The sequence below is a fragment of the Callorhinchus milii genome, unplaced genomic scaffold (assembly GCF_018977255.1).
Source record: "Callorhinchus milii isolate IMCB2004 unplaced genomic scaffold, IMCB_Cmil_1.0 Scaffold18, whole genome shotgun sequence".
Lineage (NCBI taxonomy): Eukaryota > Metazoa > Chordata > Chondrichthyes > Chimaeriformes > Callorhinchidae > Callorhinchus > Callorhinchus milii.
The window spans coordinates 1,843,185-1,856,246 of NW_024704759.1; the positions used below are offsets into that span (position 1 = coordinate 1,843,185).

The following is a 13,062-nucleotide window of genomic DNA, read 5'->3' on the forward strand; positions in this document are numbered from 1 at the left end:
TGGGAAGGGGGCCACCGAAACCTGCCACCCTCCTTCACGGCCTCCGCAAATCTCATCCCACCCTGCCTGCTGTCTATTGCTCCCTCCCTTGCCTCCTTCAAGGCCCATCTCAAAACCGTGCCTTCGGTCACCCCCCTACCCTCGCCCCTCCTGATCCCAAACCCCCAGCTCAGGTCTATATCCTCTTGACGTGAGACAGGAGACAGGAGACAGCTGAGCAATTGAATTTTTACGAACCACAGGTCAATGTTTCACCTACCTGTCTCTGTGCACAAACAGGCTGCTGTGTTCACCTACAAAATACACAGTCACTACAATCTGCAGTATATGCTGTGAAGCGCTTTGAGACCTTCCTTCTCTCCCACGATGGGGAGGTGGGGATGATTCATTCCAAATGGTCACTTGACCACAAGGTTCCTTTAACACATGCACATCCAGCAAGACACTCACCCACCCAGACCAGAGTTAGTACATAACTACACAACACCAGATACCAATATAACACTCCACCACATTGCACTGTATGTATCTCTCCTTTTATTTTTTTTCCCCCACATTTTTCACCTGTCTAGCTTTTGGGGGGATGGGGGGGAGGAGGGATTTTTTTAAAAAAAAACAAACAGAAAATACGATATGGACACAAACACTCAACACACACAGAAAAAAAAACTGAGATTATCTTCAGCTTGCTAGATCTCTGCTTGTTTCTTCTCTCGCTTTGCAAGCACGGTTCACTCCATCATGGTCTACATGTTCTCGAACAGTTCATGAGTTGGGGAAACACCACTGAATGGGTTGGGCTGGGGTGGGGTCAGGGGAAAGGGGGCTCAATGATACATTAACACTCCCATGTCCAAAGTTCTGCCACGTGTGTGATGCAGAGAACCCGTTCTTCCTTTGCCCCTGACCTTGAGGACCATCTGATCACTAGCTACTTGCAAGGCAGGCAGGACTCTGTTCCCGACCCTCTCTCACTCTCTAAGCCGCCTCTTGGTGCATCTGTTACTGGCGTTGCATCCGTAGAGTACCCGGGCCCCTCAGCTTGGAGTAACCGCTCTTCCCGTCTCTCTCCTTAACCTGAGTAAACAACAAAGAAGCAAACAGTAAAATCACAACACACTGAGAATATTTTTTCAAAATTCAACAACAAATATGTTTTAAAAAAAACAGACAAATATTAGATTATTTACGTTTATTTTCCACTCCTAAGAGGCGAAAGTATAACGGGAATCTCACCTTTATAGATATATATAAAAAAAATTATTTTAATTTTTAAAAAATCAAACATCATATCTTTGGAGACTTTGTTGACAATCCCAATTAAAATAGTTGGTGTAAAAAAAAGTGCCATTAAAATATGGTAACAATTTTTTGGGAGAGGAATAAAATCTACAATATAATTTTCAAATATATATACGTATAATTTTTTTTAGATTTATAGATGTTTAGCCAATTTTTTATTTTTTTTTCAAAATGTTTTTTATCACCCCCACCCCCCCACCCAACACCCCCCAAAACAAATCACGTTTCTACACTGCAGATCCGAAAGAGGGGAAAGAACAGTATTAATCTGCTGGACTGTAAAGGTAATGCTGTGTGTGTGGTGTTCATTTCACACAGTCTGTAAGTATAGAACTGTATCCAATGTGAAATTCGATATACCTCACATCTCTGTTTGTTCTACATGGGGGTCATTCACAAAAAAAAAACACCCACTCTGTCCCTTTTATACTCTCCCAAATTATTCTCCCCCACCCCAACCCGTGCGTGTGTGTGTGAGGGGGCGTCCCAGTCAGAAATCAATAATTCAATCCTTTTTAAACTCCAGTTACTTTTATCATAATAATAATAATAATCCTTGCATCTGCGTTTCGCCCACAAAATACACAGTCAATCCACTTTCCAGTATAGTCTGTGAAGCGCTTTGAGACGTCTCGAAGAGGTGATAAGGTGCTGTATCAAATAATAATAAACCTTGCATTAAAAAAAACGCAGCAGCAACTACAAGCAATTACACGCAGCAACCAGTTGTGGATTGAGTGACCACAATATTATTTTTTTTTGCCCATCGTAACACTAAACTGCACAAAAAACCTGAGCTTTTAAAGCAACTTTTGTAATTTTTTTTTGTTTTAACTTTTTTTAAACTGTACCTGTGTTTTTTTTAATGAAAGGTGTAATATTAAAATATTAACTAAATGGTCAAACTGTGACTGAGTGCACTTGTGGAATTAGGAAGCCCAAAAAGCCCAAAGCGTGTTGTTTTAAGATAACTAACGAACACACTAACTAACTGACTGACTCTCTTACGCAGTTCTTACACTCCTAAGACTTTCGAGAAAGAGATTTATGATTTGCGTGGCCGGACGTAAGCGTTTTCAAGAATAATTTATTGGTGAAATTACAACACTGTAATTCAGTGGAATTCTGTCGATTAAGTTACAAATGGTAGATTAATGCCGGCAGCAGAAACCTCCACTTAAATCAGTAACTTAATCTCCAAGGCACCAATTTATTATTTTTTTGTAACCGAAGCCTGCAGTTTGTTTAAAACTAATATTAATTTGTTGACACTTTTGAAGTGTATTCTAAAATCATACAACTACAGCACTGGTGTTCGCTCCCCACTCTGGAGCTCTCCACTCTAATCCTATTCCCCTGCTCTGCCTCTCGATCTTGTTAATAGTACTCTAATGTTTATCCAATTAACTTTTAAAGCTCTGGACCACAGCGGCAACGTATGATAAAGCACACAGACATTCTATTAGCCCCACAAAACACACACACACACAGTCACTACACTTTAAATCCTGTGAAGTGCTTTGGAATGCCCTCTAGACGTGAAAGGTACTAAACCAAATGTAAGCGTTATTGTTATTAATATTATGTTATTACAGTTTAAATCACTCTGTAGTGGTAATTTCTAAATAATAACAATAATCATTGCATTTGATATAACGCCTTATTGAAGTTCTTCACAGATTATAGTGTAAAGTGTAGGGACTGTGTATTTTGTGGGCGAAACAAGCAGCCAATTGTACACAGCAGCGTCCCACAAACAGTTGTGGATTGCGTGAACACATGAATAGATGTTAGTTTTCTTAATATACCCAAAATAACTACTTTTTGCAGGAGGCTGATATGTTGATCACCAGGTGTGTTGTCAAGCCGCTTATGAATAGTCTTATTAACAGCCCCAGTTACACTGATCACTGTAGGAACTATGTTTGGTTTACATTGACACGTGGGTCCGTGTAGGTCGATGTATTTCCCAATTTTCTCTCGTTCCTAATTATTAATAATAAGCCTCTGTGTGAAAAAGGTTCCTCCAGTGTTTCCCCTTCCTTTCCTGGTGATAGAAATCCTTTCACTTCCTTGCACCTCCCTATCTCTCCAACCCGCTATCTCCCCACTCCACTACCTGCTGCCTCCGCTCGGCTGGCTCCGGCCTCCTGCTCATCCCTTCTCCCCTCTGCTCCACAATCGGCGGCTGCGCTTTCAGCCACTACGCCTCAAAGCTTTGGAACTCTCTCTTTCTCAATCCCTCCGCCTTGCCCCCTCCTTCACCTCTTTTAGATCACGACTGAAGACCTTCCTCTTCGACCATGTTTACGGTCACCTCCTCCCATCCCCCTGACGCGGCGTTGGGCGCCGCCACTGATAGGCACTACGAGACGCTGCCCTGCGTGAGGGTCGCTATAAAAGTTGTTGTTATTACTTTGAGAAATTCATCCTTCGTGAAATCTTCTATGTAAGTGCAAGTTGCTGTTCTCTGCTTGGAAATATCTGCAATGCAGATTAGGTGCATTGAATTTTATACAATCATTTTATAATCATTAATTTTATAATCATTAAATCAGTTACACTAATAATCCTTCTAATAATAATAACAATCCTCGCATTTGACACAGCGCCTTATCACGTCTTCGAGACGTCTCAAAGTGCTTCACCGGATATACTGTAAAGTGGAGTGACCGTGTCTTATGTGGGCAAAACGCGGCAGCCAATTGCGCACAGCAGCGTCCCACAAACAGTGGTGGATTGTTACTCCTAAATAGAACAATAGAAATGGTTGTTTCTGTGCGCACATGAACAGGTTACTTTGCGGCACGGAGCAGTACAATGGTGAGATCACAAGCCCCTATAAAATCTTCAAAGCTGGCCTTTGCCATCAGTCCACTATTGAAACACTGGTAATTTAAGCGACAACACTGTCAGGGGAAACTTTATATCTTACAAGAAACCACACTTTGGTTGGGAAGCTTTATTGATCCAGGAAAAATTCCAAGTGCATTGATCTGCTTGCTGTTTAGAGGCACAGATATCCTATCAGGACGATGAGGTGTCAAGTCATAACTCGCAGGAGAAATCAGTGGAGTCCTGTAGCATAGCGGTTAGAGCCCTCGCCTCGCAAGCGAGAGGACCTGGGTTTGATTCCCAGGTGGAGGCAAAACCTTAGTTTCCTTACTCCACACACCTTTGTTTACCCAGCAGTAAGTAGGAACCTGATCGTTAGTCGAATGGCGGATCGTTTCCGGGGGTAATAATCCCTTCACTTTACAACGTATCCTGTGAAGCACTTTGAAACATCTCAGTAACATGTTAAGGCGCTATATCGAATGCAAGGATTATTATTCTTATTATCACAGCACCAAATCTTTGAACAACATTAACTTGCTAATAAATAGCGCCCTTCACGTGGGCAGCATCTTGGAGTGTTTAGAATGAAAGTGATTAGCTTTTTTTTAAATATAAGGAGGGTTATTAGAATATGGGCTGCCTCCCATACATGGTTGTCATAGCCAAGCTTCTAACAGAATACTTGAGGAAAAATAATATTAAAGGGTATTATTATTATTATCGTGCTAGAGCAGGGAATGGGATTAGATTAGAGAGCTCCAGTGGGGGAGCGAGCACCAGCACAGACACGACGGGAGAGACAGCAGGGAATGGGGTTAGAGCAGAGAGCTCCAGTGGGGGAGTGAACACCAGCACAGACAGAATGAGACGTCTCAAAGTGCTTCTCGGGATACATTGTAAAGTGGAGTGACTGTGTATTTAGTGAAATGTATTGTGAGAGCAATCTGTTCAAATTCCCTCACGAGAACCCCTGTGCTTTTATCTTGTGTAAATCTCTATGGTTCTGTGGACAGAATTAGTTATGCTATTGCTGTGCACAATTGTGTTTCACCCACAAAATATACAGTCAATTCACTGTATTGACTGAAAGCGAAATAAGGGAGGGAGGTTTTGAAAAAAGTTGGTGCCTTGTGTAAATAATAATCCTTGCATTTGATATAGCGCCTTATCATGTCTTCGAGACGCCTCAAAGCGCTTCACAGAATATAGAGTAAAGTGAATTGACTGTGTATTTTGTGGGCGAAACGTGGCAGCCAATTGCGCAAATTGTATTGTATTATTACTCTGCAATGTTTTGACATCAATTTGAAGGAGAGCATTGGGCCCCCAACTACAGTGAAAAACCCCAAATCTACTTTGTGGAAATGTCAAAATTTATTGTGAAAGGCAGTTTTTTAAAAAAATTTTGAAAGGATGTTCAATACACTTTACAGTATATTCTATGAAGCCTTTTGAAGAGCCTTAACATGATAAGGAGCTGTATCAAATGCAAGAATTATTATTATTATTACAGCCTTGATTCATCTGTGCTGTGTGTAAGGGAATCGGGGAGCGAGGCAGGGCGGATGTCTGCTTTGTAATAATATTGAGTAAATCCACAAATTTTGCCTGAATATGCAACATGTTTTTGTGCATTCCAAGCAAACAGTGAACAAATCACCATTCCTTGCTTCTCTGTTCCGCTTCAGCTCTGCTTTATAAGGTGCCATAATGACTATCTTTAGAACATTGTTTTACGGATGCTATATGAAAGCGTTGTTAATTGCAGGCAGTCGCTTATTGTGTCTTTAAAATTTTACCCCCGTTATAATAATGATTATCCTTACATTTGATATAGCGTCTTATCACATCTTCGAGATGTCTCAAAGAGCTTCACAGGATAAACTGTAAAGTGAATTGACTGTATATTTTGTGGGCGAAACGCGGCAGCCAGGAGTGATGGGGGGAAGAGTGCTGCATTCTCTGAGTTCCTGACAATGACTTTAAACCAACATCCCCTCTGCCTGTTCAAGTGGGCATTGAAGAACCTGGGACACTTTTATCAGAGTCTGAGTATGCTGGCCAGCAAACGATCATTCGCCCACAAAATACACAGTCAATTCACTTTACAGTATATTCTGTGAAGCGCTTTGGGACGTCTCAAAGACATGATAAGGCGCTGTGTCAAATGTAAGGAGTATTATTATTATATTCACCTCCTGTTTGATTGTGGAATTTTTCACCCACCAAATATACAGTTACTCCACTTTACAATATAAAAATAATAAAATAATCCTTGCATTTGATATAGCAGTTTATCACGTCATTGAGACATCTCAAAGCGCTTCATAGAATATACTTAAATTCTGTGTATTTTTTGTGGGCGATATGCGGCAGCCAATTGCCAATTGCAGTGTCCCACAAATAGTCGTGAATTGAGTGACCAAATCATCATTATTATTTTTATTTTTTTAAGGAATTATTACCCCTGGAAAGTGATCTGCCAATCGACTAACAACCGGGTTCCTGCTTGCTGCTAGGGAAACAGTAGCGTGTAGAGTAAGGAAACTTGCCTAAGGTTTCGCCCGTGAATCAAACCTGGGTCCTCTCGCTTGTGAGGCAAGTGTCCCAACCAATATGCTACAGGACTCCACAATTATCCTGTGAAGCACTTTGAGATGTCTGAACAACATCATAAAGCGCTATACCAAATGCAAGGATTATTATTATTATATATTTCTGTGCACCTATTGATTTCCAGGCTCGCATACACAATACACTTTACAGTGAAAAATATTGAGATGTTTCGACGATGTGATAAAGCATTACATCAAACACAAGGATGATTATTAAAATGCAAGGATTATTATTATCTTCCCTGACTGACAGTTCTGTTTTACTGTCAGGTTGAGAGGTTAAAAATGACTTTTTTTGTTGAAACAAAAACACAAAAAGAACTAATATGTCAGATTTTTTAAAATCTAAAATCAGCTTGTAAAATTACATCCTTATGTGAATGAGTGAGTAATCGCTCTCTCTCTATATATATAGTGATCTCTCGCTCTTTCTGTATGTATATATATCTTTGTATCTATCAGTTGTTAGTCAATTAACGGATTGCTTTCCGGGAGTAATAATTCCTTCAAAAAAAAGTAAATAAAATAGTAATGTGGTCACTCAGTCCTTGACAGTTTGTGGGACGCCGCTGTGCGCAATTGACTGCTGCATTTCACCCACAAAATATAGTGTCAATACCCTTTACGGTGTGTTCTGCAAAGCCCTTTGAGACGTCTCTCAGGTGTGATAAGGCGCTGTATCAAATGCCAGGATTATTATTATATAAATGCAAGTTGTTGTTGTCAATAAAATCTTGGCTGCGATTATTATTATTATTATCTATCTCCATCACACACACACACACACACACAGAGAGAGAGACCAACAGTTGGACAAGGATCCCAGTTGCATGCTCTTACCCCTTTCCTCTGGTTGCTGAGACAGAAGGTGCAGATGGGTCTGGGCTGGGACCCCTCCAGCAGCTCACTCTGACTGTAGACTGTGGCCAGACAGGGTTGACCATCCATGCACTCCTCTCCCACCAGCAAGATGTTGCCCAGGTGGGAGATGTAGCTGGATGCCAGGCGAAGGGTTTCGATTTTGGAAAGCTTCCTGTCTGCTGGCTCAGTGGGAATGAGAGTCCTGAGAGCACTGAAGGCTGTGTTGACACTGTGGGTCCTGTCTCTCTCTCTGGCGTTGGCAGCCTGTCTGTGTTTGACCAGCACTCCAGTCTTACTGTAAGTCACTTTCCTTCTCTTCCCTGAGCCATTGCAACACTCGAAGGACTGATCCGAACCATCGCTTTCACTCTTGTTGTCGTCGTCCTCTGAATGTAGACTGACATCGGGGTAGAAGTGACGATTTGCAATAGGTCTCAACATAGTGAAAGCCATCAGAGAGGTCCCAACAAAATCACTGGGGGATGTGACTCTGTCTCTGCTGTTCCCTGTGTCTCCTCCTCTCCTCACAACGCCAATAGTTGGAGCTTTCAGCAAATAACCCACACAGAGAGGGAGAGAAAAAGGAAGAGGGGAGATTGAGAGAAGGAGTGGGGAAGGGAATAAACTCCTGTGTTTAATTCAGATTCTTGCTAAAAAATAATAATAAAATGAGTGCAAATCTTAGCAACAAAACCTCCAATCATTCCCCAAACAGTGAGAAAGGGTTTCAACAACAATACATTTATAAGTGAAGTTTGGAGAGGAGGAGAGTTTGAATAGACACGTAACACCCACTCCTGAACCAATAAGGAAAAGCTATTTTTTTTTTTGCAATTCCCTTTGGGGACAGATCAGCCGTTTGTCCCCCAAGAAAATAATCAGATTAAATAAAAGGACCACAACAATTACTGTAAATAAATACATACATAAAAGTGCCTTGTGTGTGTGTGTGTGTGTGTGTCTGTTGTGTCTGTATGTCTGTGTGTGAGTGCATTACAACAACATGTACTTATTTTATTTTTATTATAAGAATAATAATCCTCGCATTTGATACAGCGCCTTATCGCGTCTTCGAGACGTCTCAAAGCGCTTCACAGAATATACTGTAAAGTGAATGGACTGTATATTTTGTGGGCGAAACGATTTATACGACATAAATACACGGATATATATACATATAAATATATGTATATATAGTGCCAACATGAGCAGAGAAGCCATGCCCTTGTTTTGCATTTGCACCTGGAATAACCCAAATTAAAATGAAGTAAAACACTCAATCGATTCCATCTCAAAATGCAGTCTGTCTGAAAAAAAGCACCTGACTTGTTTTAATACACACACAACACAATTACACAACAATAATAATAAAATACATGTAAAGTCCAATTGCTTTTTAAACGATAACTTCTGGGTTCTCGCTGCTGTAAAAAAAACCACAGGTTTTGGTTCCTGGGATTCCTTTGGCTAAGAATTTCCTAAAAAAAAACTGCTTTTTTTCTTTAACACACGAAGCTTTAATTATAACTTCTAACCATTTCCCCCAGCTCCCAATGTCTGATAAATAGTACAGCTGCGTTTCCTCTCCAGATACACTTTTCCCAAAACTTTTGCTGGTGTTATAGAAAACAGATCCCCCAAACACACACACACACACACACAATTTTTCTCAAATCTTTTTTTTATACACAGGATGACCAAAAAGTCGTGATTTCTACCCTATTATCTTTAAAAAAAAACACCAAAAAAAATCATAATTTCTTTAAGACTTACATTGTAATGGTATCACGACTTTTTGGTCATCCTGTATATAAAAAAGCTTGTTCTCTGCCCCCCCCACCACCCACCCCACTACACAACACACACTTTAGAGAATGAGAGGAAGAATAAATTAACAACAGAACCCACCAGCTTTTACACACCACACACAATTTTTCTCAAGTCCTTTCTTGTGTGGGTTATTTTGTATTTTTTAAAAAAAACTGACTCTTTATTCCCCCACTTTAGAAACGAGAGAGAGAATAAATTAACATCAGGACCCAACAAGTTTCACACACACACACACACACACACAGAAAACACACACACACCATAGAAAACACACACACACCATAGAAAACACACACACACCATAGAAAACACACACAAACCATAGAAAACACACACACACCATAGAAAACACACACAAACCATAGAAAACACACACACACCATAGAAAACACACACAAACCATAGAAAACACACACAAACCATAGAAAACACACAAAGAAACACACACACACAGAAAACACACACACACCATAGAAAACGCACACACAAACAAACACACGCACAGAAGTAAATTATTTTCAATATATATTTCCTAAGTTATTATCGTCAATAAAACAAAACTGTCTGTGTCCCCCTCCTGCCTGCAGACCTGTTTTGTTTTTAATGTGCGTTTTACAAACAAGGGGAGAAAGAGGGAGGAAGGTCTTAAACTACCAATTCTATATAATAGTAATAAAAATATACGGTATATTGACCAGGGTAACAGGGGAGGTAATTGGCTGTGTGCAATGTGTATTTTAGTATTAACTTCATCTGAACTAACGGTTCGATGAGTGACTTTTTTTCTGAGGTGGGAATATAATATACACATGTCCAGTTAGGGGGGAAACAGACATCTGGATGGACTTGTTGATCTGTGGCCTCACTCGGTTTCTGTTACTATATTAGTTAGTGCGGTGGGTGGAATGGGGGAGACTGACTTATACGTTATGTATGCATGTATGTTATTGTGTGTGTGTGTGTTATTTTGTGTGTGTGTTATTTTATGTGTGTATGTATGTGTGTGTGTGTATTTTATGTGTGTGTGTGTGTGTTATTTTGTGTGTGTGTATTTTATGTGTGTGTGTATTTTGTGTGTGTGTGTATTTTATGTGTGTGTGTATTTTATGTGTGTGTGTGTGTTATTTTATGTGTGTGTTATTGTGTTATTTTGTGTGTGTGTGTGTTATTTTATGTGTGTGTGTGTGTTATTTTATGTGTGTGTGTGTGTTATTTTGTGTGTGTGTGTATTTTATGTGTGTGTGTATTTTATGTGTGTGTGTGTGTTATTTTATGTGTGTGTGTTATTGTGTTATTTTGTGTGTGTGTGTGTGTTATTTTATGTGTGTGTGTGTGTTATTTTATATGTGTGTGTGTGTGTTATTTTGTGTGTGTGTTATTTTGTGTGTGTGTATTTTATGTGTGTGAGTATTTTATGTGTGTGTGTGTTATTTTATATGTGTGTGTGTGTTATTTTGTGTGTGTGTGTATTTTATGTGTGTAGGTGTGTGTATTTTATGTGTGTGTGTGTGTTGTGTGTGTGCATTGTGCACGTTGCGAGATGCCAATACGGTAACTTTGCTCTGTGTAAGTGCGGCACAGACTTGTCTGGCTTTTTGCGCACTTTTACAGGCAAGATTTATTAGCGAATCCCCAAAACAGGAGGCAGGGTTAGCCAGCCTGGTTCATCACATATCAAAACATCTTTTCTTTAATCCGTCTGAATAACTTTCAGTACATTAAATAACTTCATAGTGTCAGAGTTTGTGTTTGTGTGAGAGTTGGGAGGTGGTGGGGGGAGAGGGAGATATTTCAAATATGAACCTGTTGGGGGACACAATGTTGATTGATGTGGTAAATACACACACACACTCACACAGATTAAAACGATGTATGTACACATCGCCAAACATATATACAGTGTGACCACAAAATCGTGATAACTACCCTATGATCTAAAAAAAATCACTTACTTAAGACTTATTAGACATTGTAACAGTTAGCGTGTGTGAGAGGCACTATATAAATGCAAGTTGTTGTTGTTATCACGACTTTTTGGTCACCCTGAGTATATTTATATGTATATTTGGGCACATTCCATGCCTCGATTTGCGTGGGAGTGAGTAGGAACTCAGTTGTTGGGTTAGGGTTAAGTCAATTGACTGATCGCTTTCCGGGGGTAATAATCCCTCCAAAATAATAATTTGGTCACTCAATCCACGACTGCTTGTGGGACACTGCTGTGCGCAGTTGGTTGCCGTGTTTCGCCAACAAAATACAGTCAATTCACTTTACAGTGTATTCTGTGAAGTGCTTTGAGATGTCTCAACGATGTTGATAAGGCCCTGTATCAAATGAACACCCACAGTGTGCAGTGATACCAGGCAGAAGAAATGGGGTAACAACTAGGTGCAGTTAAGTCACAAGGCAATGCCTGCCTGAATTCTGTCACTAAGGGGTCAAATGGATTTATTTCTGATATGAAAGGGTGTCTAATCTCTTGGAGTCCTGATGAAATTAAACCAGAGATTAAATGAGATTTTAATACCCCGGAACTTTAAGGTAGATTGCTGTCTGGTATCATTTACACTCCCTACTGTTCATTTCTCTAATGTAACCAGGCGCTAGTGTGCTTATTGCAGTATTAAGGCTGTCTGGAGAGCTCTATTACTGTCAGGCGTAGTTTGTAATACGGGGAAATTGCTCTTTAAACCCCTTTTTGGAGACAGCTTTTCCCGTGATTTAGGAAATGGTGCATTTCTGTATATCTGTATCCTGTCGAGTTCTGTAGTGTATAGCTTAGAGCGCTCGCCTCGTAGGCGAGAGAACCCAGATGAGACGAAACCTCAGGCAAGTTTCCTTACACGCCTCTGTTTACCCAGCAGTAAGTAGGAACCTGTGCAGTGCCTTATATCACAGATACAACACATGTACATATGGGAGTGCCAAACAGTACAGTATTTTGTGACTTGATTCCCCCCCACACCCCGTACATCTGCGGATGCCTGAAATTCCGCCTGGTCTTAGCCTGCGAGGCTTATTTTCCCTCTTAATTCTGAAAACGAGATTTCTTTGGTGTGCCGGGTGTCTGACTCATGCGGAAACTCATCACTGTGTTTAATAGTATCTAAACCAAACTGAGATTCCCAGGCATCCCACTGACACATTGGAGGTTCCAGAGAAATTTTTTTGGATTAGAATGTGCACTCTCTCCCTGCTTACCTAATTCCAGAAAGTATTAGGTGCAGGTTGATAAGAACCAAGGCTTGGGGTTGCCCAGAGTATGCAATGGGGTAACTGCTGTAGTCTAACCAGCTAAAACTGCATAGGTTGCCACTGATAGCACAATCTGGCAAGCTTTCCCGCTGCTTGTAATAATAAATCGGTCGCTCAATCCACGACTGTTTGTGGGACACATCTGTACGCAATTGGCCGCTGTGTTTCGTCCACAAAATACACAATCACTTCACAGTATATCCTATGAAGTGCTTAGAGATGTCTCGAAGATGTGATAAAGCGCTATATCAAATGCAAAGATTATTATTATTATTATTGTCCAGCTAGGACCACCTGACCTATTAGAGCTTTGGCTTGCAGGGTTAACAGGAGGCGAGTGGGAGGATTCCCTGCCCCCAGT

General features: G+C 40.5%; 1 protein-coding gene across 1 annotated transcript; it reads right to left on the reverse strand.

Annotated features, from left to right (window-relative positions):
* Nucleotides 1-632: 632 nt before the first annotated feature.
* tcf15 (transcription factor 15) lies at nucleotides 633-8,327 on the reverse strand. The gene is made up of 2 exons (XM_042341842.1): nucleotides 7,596-8,327; nucleotides 633-1,077 (listed from the first exon to the last, which is right to left on the reverse strand). The coding sequence occupies exons 1-2, from the start codon at nucleotides 8,067-8,069 to the stop codon at nucleotides 1,003-1,005; spliced, it is 549 nt and encodes a 182-aa protein (XP_042197776.1). The 5' UTR covers nucleotides 8,070-8,327; the 3' UTR covers nucleotides 633-1,002.
* Between the last annotated feature and the right edge of the window lie 4,735 nt (nucleotides 8,328-13,062).